Source organism: Hibiscus syriacus, unplaced genomic scaffold (assembly GCF_006381635.1).
Source record: "Hibiscus syriacus cultivar Baekdansim isolate YM2019G1 unplaced genomic scaffold, ASM638163v2 tig00110548_pilon, whole genome shotgun sequence".
Taxonomy (NCBI): Eukaryota; Viridiplantae; Streptophyta; class Magnoliopsida; order Malvales; family Malvaceae; genus Hibiscus; species Hibiscus syriacus.
Window position 1 is genome coordinate 5,005,242 of NW_024062775.1, and position 23,836 is coordinate 5,029,077.

General features: G+C 34.5%; 2 protein-coding genes and 1 pseudogene across 2 annotated transcripts; all 3 read left to right on the forward strand.

Moving 5' to 3' along the window:
- Positions 1-115: 115 nt before the first annotated feature.
- On the forward strand, positions 116-13,666 carry LOC120130929 (RAB11-binding protein RELCH homolog). The gene is made up of 5 exons (XM_039148074.1): positions 116-642; positions 943-1,017; positions 1,095-1,224; positions 13,046-13,120; positions 13,213-13,666. Exons 3-5 carry the CDS (start codon positions 1,219-1,221, stop codon positions 13,495-13,497), a joined length of 366 nt encoding a protein of 121 aa, XP_039004005.1. The 5' UTR covers positions 116-642; positions 943-1,017; positions 1,095-1,218; the 3' UTR covers positions 13,498-13,666.
- Positions 13,667-20,952: 7,286 nt separating this feature from the next.
- LOC120130646 lies at positions 20,953-22,483 on the forward strand. Its single transcript, XM_039147845.1, has 6 exons — positions 20,953-21,245; positions 21,339-21,620; positions 21,761-21,878; positions 21,986-22,118; positions 22,186-22,387; positions 22,429-22,483. The coding sequence occupies exons 1-6, from the start codon at positions 20,953-20,955 to the stop codon at positions 22,481-22,483; spliced, it is 1,083 nt and encodes a 360-aa protein (XP_039003776.1).
- Positions 22,423-23,668, forward strand: LOC120130925 (annotated as a pseudogene).
- The last annotated feature ends 168 nt before the right edge of the window (positions 23,669-23,836 follow it).

The window sequence follows — 23,836 nt, forward strand, 5'->3', positions numbered from 1 at the left end:
GACGTAAATTGAGCATTGTAGGATTGTTCTATTTGTGCATGCTTTTATCATTAGTTAGCCACCATGCTTCTGGGACGAGTAATTTCCTTTTATGTTGTATGAATATGTAGAATCAAGTGTAATCAGTACTGTAAATCATGCACCGGAAATACATCGGCAAAAGCGAGATGCTCCCTTTACTGATTTAGGCCCATTGAAGGCAAATGAGCGTAAAGATGCTCCCAGGCCTTAGAAAGTTACAAAGAAGAAATAAAATCTTTGCAGATGGAAGTGGAAAGATTAAAGGCAGAGAAAACAAATATTTCGGATTTAGTTGATTCCAGCTCTGGTGAGAAAGAGTCAATACAGACAGAAGAGAAAGTCGTTGATATGGATGAAAATAGAACTCTAATCTCTGATCATACTGAACCAACATAAATTGTAGACAGAAATGCACTGTTAATGCCAATTCAAACATTTGACAGCAGTGTTCATAAGCCTGAAGAAAATTTGCCAGAATCGGTTATGAATCCTTCTAACATTACTGATGGTTTCCCAGATGGTAGAATCCCATCTCAACGAGATGAGAAACCACCATCAGAAGATGATGGGTTGCATTTAAATTCCGAAAACCTTGGTGGTGGAGCTCTTCCTGAAAATACGGTAAGTTTTTGAGATATTATATCGTTATCCTCAAGGGTGGTAACAGGGGTTTTTCTGTCTCTGGATTTAGTGGCTAGATTGAGGCTCTAATTCCATATGAGTTTCTTCACGTCTGTTTAAAATTTGAGTGGTTTTCCATTTGAATATCATAGTTTATCTTAAAACTATACTTTCCTCCCACTCCTCGTCCACCACCCTTGAGATTGTTCTCCATGTCTGCTCTATTCTTGTGCTTCCTATTGAAGAAATTCAAGTAAACCTATCATCTCTGATGCCAAGTTCTTTTATATAAATTAACAGGGTTTAGCGACGATTCAATTCCTTGCAGATTCCTTACCTAAGATTGTACCATATGTTTTGATCAATCATCGGGAGGTCAGTTTCTGACTATGTTAGGTGTTAGGTGCCTATCTTATTTATTTGGATCCCATATTTATTTTACTCATCTTCAGGAGCTTCTTCCGCTGATAATGTGTGCTACTGAGAGGAATCCAGATAGCAGCATATCGAGATTCATTTACACACACACTCTTCAATTTGATTAAACGTCCAGATGAACAGCAGAGGCGAATTATAATGGATGTATGTTGCAATTCAAAGAATCACATTTTAGTATCTGTTATAACCATTTTTTTTTGTAAAACAATTAAATATTATTTTAAAAACGATTATGACTTTAATTAAAAAAAAATTGGTGATTATGGATTAATTAAAATTAAATTGAAAATGAGTCACCATCGACCTTTGGGTTAGGTAGGTCGAATACCTAAAAACGTCTTTTAAAAACAATTTTAAGAAAAATAGTTTTATAAGACAAAAATTTGATCTACGTTACCAAAGATTCATTTAAAACAGGTTCGGGAGTCGGTTACGTGTGGGGAAGGATAAACACCCCTACAACGCCCAAAATTGGTACTGTGTCGCTTACACACCATCGTAAATGATGGAAATTATAAATCGTATATAAAGTTAAAAATGATCTATTTATCGAACATTGATTAATTTGCTTCGAATTAAATAACTAGAGAAAATTCTTTAACTCGAAAAGAAATATCAAAATTAGTAATCCTCCATCGGGAAAGCTAACTCAAATATTTCTTATCAGTTAAAGAATATTCCCTCCTAATTAATATTTAAAAACGTGAATCGAATACAAAATGAAAATTTAAAATTTACATTCACACAAAATAAAGTGAGTGTCACTTAAAATACCACACATTGCATCATTTTAATAAATTAATTAGTAAAATATAATCGACTTGTTGTAAGTTCCTATGTCGTTAAAATGCCGTATCGGATCGTACCACTTCGACCAAGTAGTACTTTCCACGCCCAATCTACGCATACGTGTTCTTGAAAATATAATCGAATATTTCATACATATATAAAAAATATAATGAAAATAAATGTAATTAGAAATACAAAGATTTACATTAAATTAAATTAAACACATTATTTACACAATACAAATAATTAACTAATGAGTAAAATACACATCCATACATAAATGACTAAAAATAAAAAATAAATAACATTACAAACCAAAATAAGATACCAAAAATAAGTAATTAAGGGATTAAAATATGATTAACAGAAATTCAAAGGACTGAATAGTAAATAAATAAAAAAAGTAACAGGACCAAAATAATAAAAAACAGAAACATAAAGAACTAAAAAGCTAAAACAGAAAGTTAGAGGACTAAAATGGAAAAATAGAAACTTAAAGGGCCAAATAGAAATTAAACCAAATACTAACAGTGACTAAAATAAAGACTTTACAAATGTCATGGCCAAATTAGGATGTCAATGAAAATGAACAATACACTAGCACAGTGACTAAAATGGAAGAATTAAAAATATCATGACCATATTCAAGCAATCACAGAAACATGTAAGATAAGTGACTAAAATAAAATTATTACAAATATGGTGACCAAATTCTAATAACGCAAATAATATAAAATACATGGAATCAGTGATTAAATTGAAATTTTTTTAATTTATTAAAACCATTATCAAATATAGACAAAAATGCCATAAAGCATGGATAGTGACTAATATGTAACAGTGAAAAGATAAAGGCTCAAAGTCAAATAAAATGAAACTTCATTCAATGGCTAAATCGTGAGATTACAAAGCTCAAGGACCTACAGAGTAGTTTACCCATATCACGAAAACACGGAATTCCTCCCCCTGTTAAACGTCGTCGTTTCGGTTTGGAGATATAAGCCCAAAACCGGCTTATTTCCTTCCCCATTTCTCATTTGGCTCATCTCAACAAAATAGGGAGAGAGAGAGAGAGCAGAGAACTCTCTCGCCCTTCCCTCATCAGGGAAGGAACAACCGCCCTACACCGGTGGTGGCCACGGCGGCTCACGGCGGAGCCCATGGTGGCCGGATAAAAAAAGGTCCCAAAAGACTCCCTCACTCAACCCCAACCCGAAAAACAACCCCACCTAGCCTAAAACCAAACCTAAACCTTTAGATTTAGGATAGATTACCTTCGAAACACCGAGACTCTGACGACCTCTCGGATTCCACGGTGACTTTGGGGCTCCCCGGCTTCGAACCTAGGTAAATCTCTCCACTCTCTTATTTTTTCGGTTGTGGTTTTTGTTTCTTTTTTTCTTTTTTTTCTCTCCTCTTTTCTGGAAACCCCAATGGTCCCCTCATCATCTCCTTCTCTTTTCTTTTATGTTGATCTTTGTGATTGGTGACTGATGGATGGCTGAGTTCGTAGGGAATGATATCCCTATATTAATGCTGATAACTCTTGGAATTGATGAGATTTGTTCCCATTTTTTATATATTTTTTTACTGTGATTTGTTTTGATTGATGACCTCTGTCACTGTTGGTACTGCTCAAGGAATGCTCGGCGTCGGCGAGGGGAAACTCGGCTCAAGCGATGGCTGATATGTCGGTGGAAGCTGAAAAGTCAAGCTGCGGCGGCTGGGAGACCAAGCGGCGGTGGCTTTGATATTTTTAGGGTTTAAAACCCTAACCTGGGGCGATCTGGGCCGTTCATTATCCTCCAGATCTGACGGTAGATGTTGGAGGCGGCTGGGGAGATAGGGTGAAACCCTAGCAATGTTGGGTCAACTGTTTGGGCCGGTTGTAATGGGCTTTGGCCTGCCAAAATATGTAAAAATATAATATTAATAAAATAATAATATAAATATAAAAATAATAATTAATAATAATAATTTAAAAAAGGCCCGGACAAAAATGGGTGTCTACAGCTGCCCCTCTTTGCGCATTCTTGTATTAACAAGAATAGGGCAAAGATAACAAGACAACACGTTTTTGTCTGGTTCTCTCCTTTTTGTCTATAAATTGGATATGTGGTTGTTGGGGACGACACTGCTCATACGTGATGAAGAGTTTGGGTCTTCTAAGGGTGACTCGGTTCCTACGTGATGAGGAGATTTGGTCGGGGATGACACTACTCATACGTGATAAAGAGTTATTGGCCATCTTTACGAAGGTGATAACACGGCTCATACGTGATGAAGAGTTCTGGTTATCAAAGGTTGACACGGCTCCCACGTGATGAGGAGATCAGGTCGAGTGATGAGACGGCTCATACGTGATGAAGAGTTCTGGCCATCTAAAGGTGATAACACGGTTCCTACGTGATGAGGACGACTGGTTATCTAAGGTTGACAAGGCTCCTACGTGATGAGAAGATCTGGTCAGGGGATGACACAGTTCCTACGTGGTGAGGACGACTGACCATCTTTAGGGATAATGGTTTCAAGGGAAACTGACTCAAAGATAAGATTTTGATAGAAACTGTCTCATGCGAGATAAAATTTGTTTTAATAGAAACGATCTCAAAGGTGGGTATTTTCAAAAGAAGTTGTCTCGAGAGACAAAATTTTGTTTCCAAAGAAACATGCTCAAAGATGGATTACGTCTTAAGTGAGACGAAATTTGTTTCAAAGGAAACAATCCCAAAGGTTATTTTTTCATTAGAAACTATCTCAAGAGAGACAAAATTTGTTTTTAAAGAAATATACTCAAAGATGATTTTCAAAAGAAATTGTCCCAAGAGAGACAAAATTTTGTTTCCAAAGAAACAGACTCAAATATTTTTTCAAAAGAAACAACTTAAAGATTTTTTTCACGAAATTGTCTCAAGAGAGACAAACTTTTTTTCAAAATAAATAGACTCAAAGATTTTTTTTACGAAATTGTCTCAAGAGAGACAAAACTTTGTTTTAACAGAAATAGACTCAAAGATATTTGTTTCAAAAGAAACAACTCAAAGATTTTTATTCAAAAGGAACAGACTCAAAGATTTATCTCAAGAGAAACTGTCTCAAGAGAGACAAAATTCGTTTTAAGAGAAAAAGATTCAAAGATTGTCGATATTGTTTCTAGGGAAACAATCTCAAAGGTGTTTATTTTTAAAGGGGAAACTGTTTCACGCGAGACGAATCGATTTTGAAAAACTCAAGTGATATTAATTTTGTTTCAAGTACAACAAATTTAAATTTGTATCTCAGAGAAAAAAATGTCTCAAGCGAAACAAAATTTGTTTCGAAATAAACAACAATCTCAAGTGAGGTTAATTTTGTTTCATGTGAAGCAAATTTGAAATTTGTATCTCAAAGGAAAAATATCTCAAGCGAGACGAAGTTTGTTTTAAAAGAAACAACAATCTCAAGTGATATTAACTTTGCTTAATGTGAAACAAATTCGAAATTTGTATATCCAAGGGAAAAGGTCTCAAGCGAGACGAAATTTGTTTTTTTAAAGAAATTATCTCAAGCGAGACAAAATTTGTTTTTTAAAAAACTGTCTCAAGCGAGACAAAATTTATTTTACAAAAGAAATTGCCTATAGTGAGACAACATTTTGTTTCGATAGAAACAATATCAAAGGATACTGATAGTCTGTTTGTTCCTGCTGGCGGATGAAATGTCCTAATTGTTGACTTCAGGAAGTCACATCTGTGGATGTCATTGTTTCTTCAAGTTAGAGACATATGGTCATTTTCAAGCTTTGATTTCCTAAGAGATCAAAATGATGCATTTTTGACTGACTATATTGGATGTTACGATGGATGTCAAGATGAAATTTATTTGATTTTTTTATTGAATTTGTCCTCAAGAGAAAAATGTCTTTAATGCACCTGATGATAAATGTTTAATGCAACTATGCAAAATCATGTAACATGCATGTATGTGTTGATGTATGTATATATGTATGTATGAGTTGATGTATGTTTCTCAATCTGTAAGGAGAATGGCTGCGAGAGCAGTCTTCACTCTATCTTTGATTCGGTTTGTCTTCATTTCCACCAGGGTGTACTCTTTCAAACCTTGACCCGAGACAATTTGTTTTCTTTGCCCCATCAAATTTTGCCCCAAAATAGCTTCTCTTGTCCAGCTTCGATTCTGAGCTTCGGAGATATATTTGTTGAATTCCAAGATATTTCCGGATAACTTATCTTGTTTGAAAATGTTTTTTTTGAATTTTCAAAATTTTGAAAAATATTACCTCCTAATTTTCACAATTGAAGCAAATCATAAAACATGAATTCATTGGATATCAAAAGAATCAAATACTATTTTAATCATTGATAGTTACAAATCTTTGACAAATACCAAGATTGACAGGTGGGTTTAGAGGTTGGCTACCTAAATTCTAAGGTGTGTTTCCTCTATTTGGTCATCGTGAAGATCGTGGCATGTCCTTTTTCGTGGTTTGACATTTTGATCAGAGGCGAACAAAATGACACAACTAGCATAATCAAATGCTAGACTCTTTAGAACACTTCTATTTCAGTTCTCTAAAATCTTTCATTTGTTCAGGCTTCGTAGGTTCACCTAGTCAAGGTAGTGCAGAAATATCGGTCTAAAAATAAGATTCCTGAGTGCTCGTGTGAGTTCGACTATAACAGGTGTTCCTCAACTCCCTTAGTCCATATTCACCGAAACTCCTTATTTTAGTAAATTTGATTTGATTTACCATTGTTTGGCTAGCTGAATTCAGCTTTACTGTACATATATATTTTATAATTGCCTTTGTTCGGCTAGCTGAATTATTCATGTCGTCACAAAGTCTTCGACTTGACAACCACAGTGGAGCATACACCAGATTGCCAAGTACCCGATCAATGTCATGGTTTGAATGTAATCTATTCATAAAGCCAGGGTTTTCGAGTTTCCTCTATAACCAATTGCTTTAGCGGAATAGCTCAGCTTTATTGTATACATAAATATGTTTTTTTTTGTTTACGGATTCCATTTCTTAAGCTCACTGAGGAAAACCTGTTATAGTCTCGGTGTTTGTTGAAGGTCAGAAAATCTCATCGTTAGAGTTCAATTCCCAAGCAACTGACCTAAACTAGATTCACCTACTTGACCATTCCATCTGAGAAGATCATGATCATCATTGAACGTCACTAACAGAAGTAAAAACTAATTTGCTTTGCAATTTCATGTGCTAGTTGCCCCATTTTGTCCGCTCCTAACACATACCTGAATGCCAAGATCGTTGATTGTTCATGCGAGGAGATGGTTAGATTGGTTCCTTCAAGGGAAGGGTATTTGCTTTGATGTATGATTGATTAGGATCAAAGGGTCTTTATTTTTCAAGGGTTCAATCTTGTCATTTGTCAAAGATTTACAACCTCAATTATTAAAATGCTTTTAATTAAAATGATATTCAAAGAATTCAAGATTAAAATTTGCTCATTGTTCATTTCCTAAGAAGGAAGCATTTTATTGAAATTGTTCAAAAGTCAAGTGATTTACAAACATTTAAACATAAGAAGAACAAAAGAAAAACAAATTCAAACAAGATGTCATGCATGAGAATGCAACAAAATCTACTGATGGATGCCCCCAGCCGACTCCCGATCAGAATGTCTCGTCATACATTGAACGTCAATGCCCCCTGAATCAATCAGATCTTGGACCTTGTGCTTCAACGCCCTACAATTCTCAGTGGTATGTCCTGAGATCCCAATGTGGTAGCTGCATATGGCGTTAATATCATGGCCTTCAGGATATGGGTCAGTTCTTGGTTTGGATTGAACTGGAATCACCAGGTTGTTCTCAATTAGCACTGGGAGCAATTCCTCATATGTCATCGGAATTGGATTGATGCATGTCTTTTTACGAAAAACATTATGAGACACGGTCCCCATACTAGCTAAATCCACTAGACTGACCTCAGCTCTTTCCTCAATGTCAATATGGCTAGTACCACATATCTGGCCATTCTTGATAGCTCTTTCAATCGTTTCTCCACACATGACGATGTCAGAGAAACTCTTAGTGGCAACCCCTATCATGTAATCAATATAAGGAGACTGTAATGTATCTATGAATAGAGTGATGAACTCTCTTTCAGTCATTGGTGGATGCACTTGAGATGCGACATCCCTCCATCGTTGAGCATATTGTCGGAAACTCTCATCACTCCTCATCTCCATATTCTGCAGCATTATTCGATCAGGGATCATATCAATCATGTGCTTGTATTGGTTCAGAAAGGTACTAGCCAAATCTTTCCAAGAGCGGACTTGAGCACGACTCAGTTGGTTATACCACCTAGAAGCAGGTCCAGTCAGACTGTTTTGGAAGCAGTGGATCAACATCCGATCATTTTTAGTGTATCCAGTCATCCTTCGAATAAACATCGTGAGATGGACATTAGGGCAACTGGTTCCATCGTACTTTTCAAACTCAGGCATCTTGAATTTGGGCGGGAGCACCAGGTCAGGAACTAGCACTAGTTCTATTGCATCCATCCCGTTGTGAGAGTTTTGTCCTCTCATTCCCTGGAATGTCTTTCTGCACCACTGTTTCAGATTCTCCGGGATCTCGTTATTGACTCTTTTCATTTGGCGGCTTGGAAGCTTATGGGGTGAAATAATTATTTGGGGACTAGCGTGGGCTATCACACATTCGGAGGTTCCTCCGGTCGAGGAAATCTTCTCTTTGCTTCTTCCTTGGTTGAGCTCAGCCATTTTTGTTACCATTTGGCCAACTAGGTCTTTTTGGTTTTGCAGGATACGATCCACAGTGGTCTTTTGCATCTGCTCCATTTTAACCTCCCACTCAACTTGCATCTTTTGCAAACTCTCGTTCAACTCTTTCTTTAATTCCTCAAATTTTGCATCCATTCTCAGTACTGTGTGAATGCAATTGCATAGTTAGAAGTGCTTCCTCAAAGTTTCCAGCAAGGTACGATTAATGCATGTAAACCTGCTTAAATGAATGTTGTGCAAAATGAAATGATGCAAATGCAAATGCATAAATGTTGATCCCAACGATGAATATCTTAGAATAATTTTCACCAGTGATGAAAGCCTTCACATCACAAGACAATCCACTTTACAGACATGCATTCGCTTAGATGCTGAGTCTGAAATAGATCGCTGCTTCGTCTCGGATCTTCGTCTTCGAAAACGATGCCCCTCAAGCGTTTCTGTAATATGACTCCGTTAATGCCCCGACGATGCGGAAGTCAGTGCGTCAATCCTTGATGACTAGAGATGAAATGATTGTAAATGAAAATCTACTACTGGAGTATTCTTTGGCTCAATTGATCATCATTTCAGTCTCGGATGCTGCACTATCTTCGAGCGAGTCTTATTCTTGTATTCTGGACTTCTTTTAGCCCTCAATGCATGTCTGTATATGCGACTACTTGATTGAAAACTTTCATCTCTTCTTGTGAAAATTTTCTCTCGAATATCCCCTTGCTGATCAACATTTTCGCATTATGTTATGATGATGCAATGCAGAGAAGAATGAAAAAAGACACAAACAGCATAAAATAGATAAGTTAGTGCACGCAAATAAAAGAAAAGAAATTAGTTAGTACATGTAAAATAATTGATACGGATAAAAATGTTATTCAGAGATAAATATAACACCTACCCCATCATGATATCTACCCGAACATGCCTTCAATAGATAGCAATCCTACCCGGACATGCTTTCTACCCACAATTATCTATTTTCAAGAAATTAGTCCTAACCGCATGATATCTAGTTCGCATACTTTTATTCAAAAAGAAAATAAATTCTACGAACTTAGCAAAAGATAAGGGTTTAGAAACGCTCCTCCTTGGTGTACACTTAGTTTGGGTACCTACTGACGGACATAGGTTCGATATAGCTATACCTAGGGTGACCGTTCTACAGTTCACTATATGCATGGTTTTGGCTCTAACGGGAAAAAGGGACTCGAATTGTCCTTGATGTCGGTGCCCCATTGGGCTGCCAAACCCTCTATCCTCACCCATTACAGGTTTCGAACGGAACGAGTTCAATTCGAGGGGATTCATTACCTTATACTCGTACGAGGAATAAATCCCTACGAAGGTATAAGTTATGTATCCCATGGGTTATTTGTTAAAACTCATACGAAGAATAAATTCTTACGAGAGTAAAGCATTCACCCCGACTAATTTGGATCGAAGCTCGTGTCTAGAGCTTATGTTATGCTAATGCGAGTGATGTATGTGAGGAGGAACATACCTACCTTCGACCCAAAAGGAAAACAAAACAAGGAAAAAAAATGATAAAATCTTGCCAAAGCTGAAAGCCAAAAATAAATGTTAGTATGACAAAAAACGAAGCAATTAAAAATTTCAATAAACGGATCATAAGTTAACTATGTACTCAAACTTATAATTTCCACTAAGACGACAATGTGTAAGCGACCTACAGCTTGACTCTCTAAAAAAGGTCCCCAGCGGAGTCGCCAAGCTGTTATAACCATTTTTTTTGTAAAACAATTAAATATTATTTTAAAAACGATTATGACTTTAATTAAAAAAAAAATTGGTGATTATGGATTAATTAAAATTAAATTAAAAATGAGTCGCCATCGACCTTTGGGTTAGGTAGGTCGAATACCTAAAAACGTCTTTTAAAAACAATTTTAAGAAAAATAGTTTTATAAGACAAAAATTTGATCTACGTTACCAAAGATTCATTTAAAACATGTTCGGGAGTCGGTTACGTGTGGGGAAGGATAAACACCCCTACAACGCCCAAAATTGGTACTGTGTCGCTTACACACCATCGTAAATGATGGAAATTATAAATCGTATATAAAGTTAAAAATGATCTATTTATCGAACATTGATTAATTTGCTTCGAATTAAATAACTAGAGAAAATTCTTTAACTCGAAAAGAAATATCAAAATTAGTAATCCTCCATCGGGAAAGCTAACTCAAATATTTCTTATCAGTTAAAGAATATTCCCTCCTAATTAATATTTAAAAACGTGAATCGAATACAAAATGAAAATTTAAAATTTACATTCACACAAAATAAAGTGAGTGTCACTTAAAATACCACACATTGCATCATTTTAATAAATTAATTAGTAAAATATACTCGACTTGTTGTAAGTTCCTATGTCGTTAAAATGCCGTATCGGATCGTACCACTTCGACCAAGTAGTACTTTCCACGCCCAATCTACGCATACGTGTTCTTGAAAATATAATCGAATATTTCATACATATATAAAAATATAATGAAAATAAATGTAATTAGAAATACAAAGATTTACATTAAATTAAATTAAACACATTATTTACACAATACAAATAATTAACTAATGAGTAAAATACACATCCATACATAAATGACTAAAAATAAAAAATAAATAACATTACAAACCAAAATAAGATACAAAAAATAAGTAATTAAGGGATTAAAATATGATTAACAGAAATTCAAAGGACTGAATAGTAAATAAATAAAAAAAGTTACAGGACCAAAATAATAAAAACAGAAACATAAAGAACTAAAAAGCTAAAACAGAAAGTTAGAGGACTAAAATGGAAAAACAGAAACTTAAAGGGCCAAATAGAAATTAAACCAAATACTAACAGTGACTAAAATAAAGACTTTACAAATGTCATGGCCAAATTAGGATGTCAATGAAAATGAACAATACACTAGCACAGTGACTAAAATGGAAGAATTAAAAATATCATGATCATATTCAAGCAATCACAGAAACATGTAAGATAAGTGACTAAAATAAAATTATTACAAATATGGTGACCAAATTCTAATAACGCAAATAATATAAAATACATGGAATCAGTGATTAAATTGAAATATTTTTAATTTATTAAAACCATTATCAAATATAGACAAAAATGCCATAAAGCATGGATAGTGACTAATATGTAACAGTGAAAAGATAAAGGCTCAAAGTCAAATAAAATGAAACTTCATTCAATGGCTAAATCGTGAGATTACAAAGCTCAAGGACCTACAGAGTAGTTTACCCATATCACGAAAACACGGAATTCCTCCCCCCTGTTAAAAGTCGTCGTTTCGGTTTGGAGATATAAGCCCAAAACCGGCTTATTTCCTTCCCCATTTCTCATTTGGCTCATCTCAACAAAATAGGGAGAGAGAGAGAGAGCAGAGAACTCTCTCGCCCTTCCCTCATCAGGGAAGGAACAACCGCCCTACACCGGTGGTGGCCACGGCGGAGCCCATGGTGGCCGGATAAAAAAAGGTCCCAAAAGACTCCCTCACTCAACCCCAACCCGAAAAACAACCCCACCTAGCCTAAAACCAAACCTAAACCTTTAGATTTAGGATAGATTACCTTCGAAACACCGAGACTCTGACGACCTCTCGGATTCCACGGTGACTTTGGGGCTCCCCGGCTTCGAACCTAGGTAAATCTCTCCACTCTCTTATTTTTTCGGTTGTGGTTTTTGTTTCTTTTTTTCTTTTTTTTTTTCACTCCTCTTTTCTGGAAACCCCAATGGTCCCCTCATCATCTCTTTCTCTTTTCTTTTATGTTGATCTTTGTGATTGGTGACTGATGGATGGCTGAGTTCGTAGGGAATGATATCCCTATATTAATGCTGATAACTCTTGGATTTGATGAGATTTGTTCCCATTTTTTATATATTTTTTTACTGTGATTTGTTTTGATTGATGACCTCTGTCACTGTTGGTACTGCTCAAGGAATGCTCGGCGTCGGCGAGGGGAAACTCGGCTCAAGCGATGGCTGATATGTCGGTGGAAGCTGAAAAGTCAAGCTGCGGCGGCTGGGAGACCAAGCGGCGGTGGCTTTGATATTTTTAGGGTTTAAAACCCTAACCTGGGGCGACCTGGGCCGTTCATTATCCTCCAGATCTGACGGTAGATGTTGGAGGCGGCTGGGGAGATAGGGTGAAACCCTAGCAATGTTGGGTCAACTGTTTGGGCCGGTTGTAATGGGCTTTGGCCTGCCAAAATATGTAAAAATATAATATTAATAAAATAATAATATAAATATAAAAATAATAATTAATAATAATAATTTAAAAAAGGCCCGGACAAAAATGGGTGTCTACAGTATCCAATAGCTAAGTTTTGTTATGGTACTAAATCCCTTCTGCTCGTTCAATGCATGTGTTAGCCTTGCTAAAAATGTCGGTGAGATGAGAACAGAAACAGAATTACTCCCCCAGTGCTGGGAACAAGTGAGTTTCTGTACTGCTTTTTTATTGTTTTTCTCAGTTATATCTGCCATAGCCTGATATCGGTCTTTTCCTTTCTGGTTTCCTAAATTCAGATAAATCACATGAATGAGGAGCGCAGATTGCTGGTTGCTCAATCATTTGGAGAGCATGCTGAATTTGTCCGACCTGAGATTCGTGATTCTCTTATTTTATCTATTGTGCAACAACTAGTAGAAGATCCTACAACGGTTATTCGAGAAGCTGGTGCACACAATCTGGTCTTGCTGCTTCCGCTCTTTCCGCATATGGATAAATATTTCAAGGTCAGCTTCATTAAATATGCTTCGAGGCAATCATGGAGAAGAAATTCTGACTTCACAGAATTGGCTGCAGTATAAGCTCTAGAACAGGTTGATGACCCATGGTCTAGAGAATGGAGCCTTTTGAGTTTTGCCCTTAGCATAATATCATATCATGACTTGAAAGAGAGAGTATAATGTATATAGAAAGGTTCTACAATGCCTTATTTGTTTATTGATAGGTTGAAGAGTTGATTTTCCAGTTGGACTATGATCCATCTGGAGGGCAAAACTCACGGTATAATGCTTTCAAAATAAATAATTTACGAGATAATGCACTCCCCATATTATTTGCTGAAATAGGGTGAAATCCACAGTTGGCCGTAGGTCGCCATGCCTTCCGGGCGACCTACTACGTCGCCATGGCTTCCCGGCGAGCTGCACACAGATAATGGACGTTTTAAACGTCTGCATGTGCCATGAACGTCCCCAACACATGGCCAACACAGGTCGCCATGCACTCCCAGCGACCTTGTAGGTCGCCATGGACGCCCGGCGACCAACGTTGTGATTCCAGCTGCTGCTCTGCTCCAAGCTCTGCTTTGGTGCTTTGCATGGGCCATGCGTGGCATGAGATAGGTCACCATGCATGCCTATGGTCTGCTCTCGCTGCGCCTCTGCTCCCATGCAGCGTGAATTCAGCTGCATTATTGCAGCACTTATTGCTGCATTATTGCAGTCCTTCAGCTCACGTGAATGACAATTTGAGGGTGAATAATTGAAGCAGACGAGGTGGGTGGTTGTATTATATATTGGATGGGGTTAATAAGTGAAATATAAAAGAAAGAAAGGGAGAAGAGAGCAAGGGAAAAGAGGAAGAAGAAGAAAGGGATAGCACAACATCGAGGTAAGTTTTTTAATTATTTAAATTAGTTTATTATTTTAAATTATTAGTTTGTTAGTTTATGGCTTAAGGTAAAACAAAATTTTAGTTAATTAGTTAGTTAGTTTAAGGTAAAACAAAATTTTAGTTAATTAGTTTGTTAGTTTAAGTTTTATTATTGTTAATTTAAGTTATATCATACATAAATATAAAATTATTTAATTAGTTTGTTTGATGGTTATATATTAAAAAAATAATTAATTAGTGTGTTAGTTAGTCTAATATTTAATTAGTTTGTAGTTAGTTAAATAGTTAAGTTATATATATTTTGGTTGTTGAATTTATATTATATAAAAAATTAGTTAATTAGTTTATTAGTAGTTTAAGTTTTATTATAATAAAAAAATAGTTTATTAGTTTAAGTTATATAAAAGAATAATTATTTAAATTAGTTTATTGTTATAAATTATTAGTTAATTAGTTTATTATTATAAATTAGGGTAAAACAAAAAATTAGATAATGAGTTTGTTAGTTTAAATTATATTATTATTAGTTTAAGTTAAATCATATATAAATAAAAAATTATTTAATTAATATGTTTGATAGTTACATATTAATAAAAATAATTAGTTAGTTTGTTAGTCGTTAGTTATATATAAAAAAATATGTAATTAGTTTGTGTTAGTTAAATAGTTAAGTTATATTTGTTTGTTGAATTTATATTATATAAAAAATTTAGTTAATTACTTTTTTAGTAGTAAATTATAATTAAAAATCATTTATTAGTTTAAGTTATATTAAAGAATAGTTTATTAGTTAAAGTTATATTAAAGAATAGTTAAAGTTATATTAAATAATAGTTTATTAGTTGTTTAAGGGAAAATTTACGTTTAACTTATATTTTAAAAAGTTTAGTTTGTTATTTTATTAGTTTAATATATTATAAGTTATTATATTAAATTTTTTTGTTGTGTTGTAAATTAGTTAGTTAGTTAGTTTATATTAGATTATATTAAATGATTTTTTAAATATAGTTGTTTAATTTTTTTATAGATTCATTCCAATGGTTGATCAAATTCCACTGCTGAGACTTGACAATGAACATATTTCAAGTCATTTGGGAATAATGGTGAATAAAATATTTGTTTAATGAATTATAATTAATAAATATTTGAATATTATTTTATGATTGTGATAAACTTTTTGAAATATTTAATTGCAGGAGGACGAGCAGCGAGTCCTTCGTCTTCGGTTACATAAAGTGCCCAAGCCACACCCATTGATTGAAGAAAACTTGCAAGAGGATGGATTTTGGTATGTAACATTTGTGCGAGATTACAAGTTGGTCCCAGGTTTGATCAGTGCGTTGATTGAACAATGGAGACCAGAAACGCACACGTTTCATTTGCCGTGTGGCGAATGTACGATAACTTTGGAGGATGTGACAATGCAACTCGGGGTCCAAACAAATGGGATGCCGGTGGTAATGTCACATGAGTTTAATAATGTGGCACAACTTTGCAGCTTGTTTCTTGGGAAAGCGCCCGTACCACCAGAGTGTAGAGGGTGGCGTGTGAGATTGTCATGGTTGAAGAATGAATTTCAGCTTCAACTAAATAGTACGGAGCACGAAATTATATATGCAACACGAGCATAAATATTATAGTTGATTGGGGGAATTTTAATGCCTGATAAATCTGGTAGTTATGTTCACACTCAGTATCTTCTTTTTTTTAAGAAATTTTGAGCATAGTAGGCAATATAGCTGGGAATCGGCGATATTAGCGTTCTTGTATCGTGAGATGTGCAAGGCGTCATTAGTCGTGAATGATAATAATACAGCAAAAATCGGTGGATGTCTGTTGCTGCTACAATCATGGGCTTGGCATAGAGTTCCGTTTTTGACACCGATTAGTCGGACTGCGGTTGACTTTCCACTTGCCGGAATGTAATATGGATCCTCTATTTTAATCTAAAATATTAATTATAAAATGTTTATTTTGATTAAAATTATTGAACAAAATGGCCATATTTTTGTTTTGATTGATATACAGATGGAGCTATAAAATTGAAGGCACGAGGTTGGTGCACAATAACATTAAAGAGTTCAGGCTGAAGATCGATATTAAGGCCAAAAAGGAGATATGTATAATATGTTATTTTTAATTATTATTTAAATTAACTATATTATTTGATTTAAATAAATTTTATTATTTTTGTAATTTTACAGTTTAATTGGAGACCATACATGAATGAAGAAATACTTGCGTTGATATCGCACGATATTTTAGATGGGTTTCAATATTAGTGTGATGTTACACCATTGATCAATTTTGTTTTTGTTGAGATTCAATTTGGGGATAGAGTGTTGAGGCAATTCCACTTCCACCAACCTATTCTGCGGAGTCCATGGGATCATGACCTCCTCCAAAACTTAGATGGTCGTCGTCAGGTGAATTGGGTTGAGACGCATGACGACCTGCACATATTTGATGGTCATCGTAAAGAAAATGTTAATTGGGTTGAGAAGCATGCAACCTACATTAATACTTGGAAAAATAGGGCTTCATTCATGCCAAATCTTGACGACATTCAAGACATCGACTTTAATTTTGAGACATCGGCTTACCTTGCTTATTTTTGGGATAATGGAAAGCCGTTCCTGACAACAATGGTAGAGAGGCGATAATTTTTGAGGTTTAAGAAAAGATTTGGTAAAGCTGAATACTCTCTACCGAGTGGGAGTGGGAGTTCATCTCAACAACCTGAAGAGGAAATGACCGATGTGAATAATAGCGCACCACAACCGTTCAACGATGCGGGATCGTTGCATCACGCAGTTGATGATTCTACTGTCTCGGCATACATACCAGAGTTTGTGCAGCCTGAGGCACCCATCTACTCTCCCATGTTTTCGTCGACGTATGACTTTGAACATATGACAGTTCAAATACCCCCAATGAATGTGGAGGATGAGTACCATACTCCTGAGCAACCGCAACGACCACAACATATCAGTCGTCCGCCCTGACATTATCATTCAACAACACCCCGACATCGACAACAATTGTAAACTCGTTTGCTATTTGTTACAAATTATATATTGAAATTAGACTAGTTTTTTTTTAACCTTAACAATGATTTTTAGTATCAAATCATTATTATAATTTCATTACTAGTAATCATTAGTAAATCATTAATATCAAATAATTAAATATTAATAATAAATCATTATTAATAATAATTAGTAAATCATTAGTATCAAATAATTAAATATGTAAAAATCATTAATAAATTCGACTATGTATTAATTTAAATTCGAGTAGTCCACACTAATACACTCATTTGTTATTATTCCATAATTATTAGTAATAATTATTAAATCATTACTAAATCATTATTAAATCATTACTATTAAATCATTATTATAATGATTATTATTAAATTATTATTATCATTATTATTAAATCATTATTATAATGATTATTATAAAATCATTACTAAATCATCAAATCATTAAATATTAAAGTCATTATTAAATCATTATTATAATGATTATTACTAAATCATTATTAAATCATAATATTAAAATCATTACTAAATCATCAAATCATCAAATAATAAAAATCATTACTAAATCATCAAATCATTAAATATTAAAATCAATATTAAATCATTCTTATGATTAATTATTAAATTATTATTAATCATTACTATCAAATCATTAAATATTAATAATAATTTCATTATTATTAATCATTACTACCAAATCATTAAATATTAATAATAATTTCATTATTACTAATCATTACTATCAAATCATTAAATATTATTAATAATAATTGCATTATTACTAAATAATTATTATAATTTTAAATATAAATTCATTATTAAATAATGATTAGTAAATCATTACTAAATCAAATCATATCATTATTACAAATCAAACAAGTGTTCAGTATTAGTTATGTAACGAAAATGGCGTTAATTGAACCACACGTCCATTCAAATTTGTTCAAGTCCTCGAATTATAAATCATTACAAAATTAAATCCGGATAAATACATAGAAATACATATATGATTACTAATGATGAGGCATATATCTTGATAAATTAGGACAATTATTTTTTGAATGGCCTTCACCCCTACATAATCCGCATCTCTTTGCTTGACCTCTCTCTAGCATGGAAATCCATACTGGTATGAATACGAGTGGACTCAGGTCGACCCTTTGGACTTCTGTGAAGCATTGGATTTGACAGCCATTCATCATGATCTTTTTTTGGGCCAATATGATTCATTCAGGATCTGTCTGGTATGCTTCTCGTCTCATACTCTGCTGTTACAGATGTCCCTCCGACTTCATTTACACTTTCCAATAGTGCCATAAAACTGTTCGGAAACCTGTATGTCGGCTCCTCAAACTGACTATATAAAGTCATTTCAGATGGATTTTGAGCCACACCTCTTGATGACCCAGGAACATCACATATGTTACGCACATCAACAAATAACTCAATAACTGTTATATTGGTTGACTCATGTAATCCAACCATGGTTCCAATATCATCATCTTCTTCGAGTGGAACTGCAACATATCTGACTGGGTTGAGGCATATCATAAACCTATACCTCAAACCATCAACTACAGCTCAAATTTTTCTTTCTATCTTATGCTTCATTTCTATAAATGTGATGTCTTTTTTTAACATCATATTTATTGGTTTTTCAGACTGAAAAACTACTCAGACCTCATTTTCCATAATCTGTCCATTATAATAGACAATCGTGAAAAAGTTGTTGCTCATTTTCTCTACAAATAAAAAAATCAATAAATTTAGATTAAAAAATTATATAAGATAATTACATAAATCATTAAATAATTAAATATAATATAATATACTATTATATTAACGATCAAATAAAATTTGTTATTTAACTTGATTGTTTGATTACTAATATTACTAATAATGATTTAATAATTATTATTAATCTAATGATTTGATATTTAATGATTTAATAATAATATGATTTAGTCATGATTACTAATAATTATTTATTATAAATATTTAATGATTTATATTTGATACTAATCACTTAATAATGATTACTAATAATAATAATATTAGTTTGATAATATTTTTTATTTTTTTAAAATATCAAACACATTTGTTAGGTAAAACTGTCGAGATAATATTCTCGAAAGAATTATTTCACGAGATAATCGATGGCTGGATTATTTCATTCAATTAATTTTTACTCCTTACTAATTTACACATATAATTTAAATTAAACAAAATATTTTTTAAAAAAAACTAAATATTTTTAAACACAATATTTTTTTAAACGGAAATTATCTCGCACAAATTATCTAATATAAACTTACTAACTAACTATTTTACACATACAGAACAACTAAAATGGACAAAAAAATAATAAATTACCCGCGTATTTGTGTCTTCTTCCTTTCTTTTCTTTTCCTTTCTTGTTTCTTTCTTCGAATCAATCTGTACATAGGCAAATGTTGTGGAATAATGTCTTGTATGTGTAAACAAAATATTTCTTTAAACAACAATAAATTAAACAATTTAATTTTATATAATCTAATATATTCTAATATAACTTAAACTAATAAATTATTTCTTTATTATAATATAACGTAGTTAAACTAACAAACTAATTAAGCACTAATTAATTTTTTTTATAATATAACTTCAACAAACAACCTAATATACGTTTAAAGATACTAACAAATTAATTAATTTTTTTATATTTAATAACTTAAACTAATAAACTAATTCACTAATTTTTTATATAATATAATATATAACTTAAAATAACAAACTAATATAATATAACTTAAACTAACAAACTAATAATTTATACTAACAAACTAATTAATTAAATTTTAGTTTTACCCTAAACCCTAAGCTAACAAACTAATAATTTCATATAATAAACTGAATTAAACAATAAAAAATTACCTCAAAAAAGAATGTTTAAGCCTTTATCTTCTTTTCTTCTTCTTCCTTTTCTTTCTCTCGGTAAAGTTTTTATATATGCTGCTTCTACTTCTGCTTTTACCCTAAACCCCCATATCCTCTATATAAAGAAAATGAGGGTTGGAGAATGTCATTAAATTTGACTGTTGAAACAAATAATATTGAGCATTGAATCGTGTAACTATTGAGCGTTGAAAGGCTGCAATTCAACAGCAATATTTGTTGTATTTAGCAGCTAAATTAACGCTGCAATAATGCAGCTATGGATGCAACACATGCATGAGGGAACAGAGGGTTAAAGCTTGGCTACAATCTCCCAGCTATGGATGCAGGAATCTCCCAACTATGGATGCAACGCATGCACGAGGGAGCAGGGTTAAGTTTGGTCGCCAGCTTGGTCGCCGGGCGTGCATGGCTACCTACCATGTCGCCGGGACTGCTTAGTGACCTACACAAAGAAAATTCGACGTGCATGGCCATGCACTGCTCCCTGGATAGCTCGCACTCACTCCTTGGTGCTCCATGGATAGCTCGTTGGGCGTGCATGGCGACCTACAAGGTCGCTGGGAGTGCATGGCGACCTACAAGGTCGTTGGGAGTGCATGGCGACCTACAATGTCGCTGGGAGTGCATGGTGACCTGTGTTGGCCATGTGTTGGGGACGTGCATGGCACATGCAGATGTTAAAACATCCATTATCTCTGTGCAGCTCGCCAGGAAGCCATGGCGACGTAGTAGGTCGCCCGGAAGGCATGGCGACGTAGTAGATCGTCCGGAAGGCATGACGACCTACGGCCAACACTGTAGATTTCACCCTATTTCAGTAAATAATATGGGGAGTGTATTATCTCGTGAATTATTTATTTTGAAAGTATTATATCGTGAGTTTTGCCCATCTGGAGTGGTGGTTGAAACAACACTAAAAGAACTACTTCCTGCAATAATAAATTGGGGTAACAAGTTAGACCATGTTTTGAGAGTTCTGCACTCCCATATCTTAGGCTCTGCTCAGGTAACATTTTGCCATTTTAAATCTCATTTATGATTTACCAGCCGATACCAGCACATTTCAAGTTTGCAGTGCCTCTATGTTTCAAGATCGTTCCTCCTAAATTTTCAGCGTTGCCCACCTCTTTCTGGTGTTGAAGGGTCTGTGGAGTCTCACCTTCTAGTTTTAGGTGAACAAGAGCGCTGGAATCTTGATGTTTTGTTAAGAATGCTGGCTGAGTTGCTTCCTTTTGTTCATCAAAAAGCAATTGAGACTTGCCCATTTTCCTCTGTTTCGGAGTCTAATGGGACAATATTTTCTAGCTCGGTACTTGAACTATATGCAGGGTAAACGCTTGCTCTCTCTTTGTTATTTTTACCAGGCTTGCGTTTCCTATCATATCTGACTTTTGGATGAGTATATGAATGATATTTTATGGCTTAGTAATGAGCAGATTTGATGTTCATAGATCTTAATATTCTACTAGGGGACATGTTGAATGGCCTGCATTTGAATGGGTGAATGTCGATTGCTTTTCTTGTTTGCTACTGCTGGCTTGCTTCTTACCCCAGAAAGAAGATAAATTAAGAAACCGAATTACACAGGTATTTTGTCAGTAATGCATTTTTAATGGGACCTTCTACTTTCCATTGCTTGTTTATTGAAAATAATGTCTTTGTTCTTGTTTCCAATCTATATCACTACATTGCAGTTTTTGTTGACCGTTTCTGAATGTTTTGGAGATTCTTATTTGACCCACATAATGCTACCTCTATTCTTGGTAGCAGTTGGGGGTCAAGCTGATTTGAAGTTCTTCCCTCCCAACGTTCATTCAAGAATCAAAGGTACTGGATCCATTGAATCTTGTTAACCTTAATCATTGCATGTTCTTTAATTGTTTCTTGGTTGCAGGTTTGAGACCAAGAACAGCTGTGGCTGAGAGACTTACTATTCTAGGCATCCTGCCGCTTCTCTTGGCGGGTGTTCTAGGATCTCCTGGTAAGCATCAAGAACTAGCTGATTACTTGAGAAAGCTTCTAGTGGAAGGTGCCACAAAAGAGAGCCGTTCTGCAACACACAACATGGATATTGTTGATGCTGTTCGCTTCCTTTGGTTTGTAATTGCAACAACTTTTGTCCTAATTTTCTTTGCAGCCATATTATTTCTGATTTCTTGTCTGTAAATTATGAAGATATTAATGCTGCTTGATGGAAACACATATTCTAATTGTCGCTTATTTTTATTTGAAACAGCCGACTGAGTGTAATACATATGCAGACATAGATGCAGCATACACGTGCCTTAAGGGACGGTATGGAGTCAAAGATGAAGATTTAATATTATATGGACAGTCTGTTGGTAGTGGACCTACCGTTGATCTTGCTTCTCGCTTGGCAAACTTGAGAGGCGTGGTTCTACATAGCCCGATTTTGTCTGGCATGAGAGTATTGTGCCCAGTCAAAAGGACCTACTGGTTTGACATTTATAAGGTAAGTCTCTCTTATTTACCCCTATTTCTATTTTCTTGGTTTTTTATCTTGTATGTTGCGGACCTTCATTATTTGGTTTTTTACCATTCTAATTTTCAGAATATTGACAAAATTGGAGCAGTGAACTGTCAAGTCTTGGTAATTCATGTAAGTGTTGTTCTTATTGTTATTACTATAATGAGCTAAAGCAACTTTCAGTCTCCCAACTCAGTCCTTGAACTTTGTTTCGGTCCATGTTAATTCATGAACTTGACAGATTTTCCATTTTAGTTCTTTTGATGATGTAACATTCTGAGGTTGTACCACATGGCAAACTCGCATTCTGCCACCTCATTAGAAGGACTAAGAATGGGTCAAAAATCCAAGTTCAATGACCAATGTGGACACGAAAATGTTCAGGGACCAAGTTGGGTAAAGTTGTCAAGTTCAGGGACCAAAAAAGTAGTGGCGAAGCTCATTTTTTTCTGTTGGCAGGGAACAGCAGACGAAGTTGTTCATCACTCCCACGGAAGCTTTGCAAGAATAAGTACGAGCCTCTGTGGGTAAATGGAGGAGGACATTGCAATCTGGAGATCTACCCAGGATTCATTACACATCTGAAGAAATTTGTACTATCTTTGAACAAATCAAAAGCATCAGCTGCTGCTGCAAATGGTTCTGAAAAAATAGTGGTATACCCTGAGAATCAGATCAAACCATCCAAGGGTGGGACTTCCGACACTTTCGAATTGAGCGCTGACCTTCCAGAAGTTTCGAGAAACAGTTTGGATAGCCGACTCGAGAAGTCTCGGATGAGCACCGATCGTGTCGACAGATTTAGGAGGAAAAAGGGCTTAGTTTGGTGATGAGTTTACAACTCGAATAAAAAGGATATGCGGATGTATTCCATAGTCCCAGTCCAGTTGGGGAGGTAATTGTACTTGTCTATTTGTAATGTTACTTCAGGGTCCGGCATAAGTCGTCAGATTTTTGTTATAAATATGATTTTTCTGTCTATATTTTAAGAAAACAAGTGAAAAAGTATTCTGGTGGTTTCTGCCATTGATATTGAAATCTTTAATTTTGCATTTCT

What these genes read in the sequence shown, in the direction of transcription:
- LOC120130929 (XM_039148074.1), top strand. An exon ending in TCCCCCAGTGCTGGGAACAA is followed by an intron (nt 13,121 to 13,212) that starts GTGAGTTTCTGT and finishes TCCTAAATTCAG; the next exon opens with ATAAATCACATGAATGAGGA.
- LOC120130646 (XM_039147845.1), top strand. Translation starts at nt 20,953, where the DNA reads ATGGCACATGCAGATGTTAAAACATCCATTATCTCTGTGCAGCTCGCC. An exon ending in GTACTTGAACTATATGCAGG is followed by an intron (nt 21,621 to 21,760) that starts GTAAACGCTTGC and finishes ATATTCTACTAG; the next exon opens with GGGACATGTTGAATGGCCTG. An exon ending in TAAGAAACCGAATTACACAG is followed by an intron (nt 21,879 to 21,985) that starts GTATTTTGTCAG and finishes ACTACATTGCAG; the next exon opens with TTTTTGTTGACCGTTTCTGA.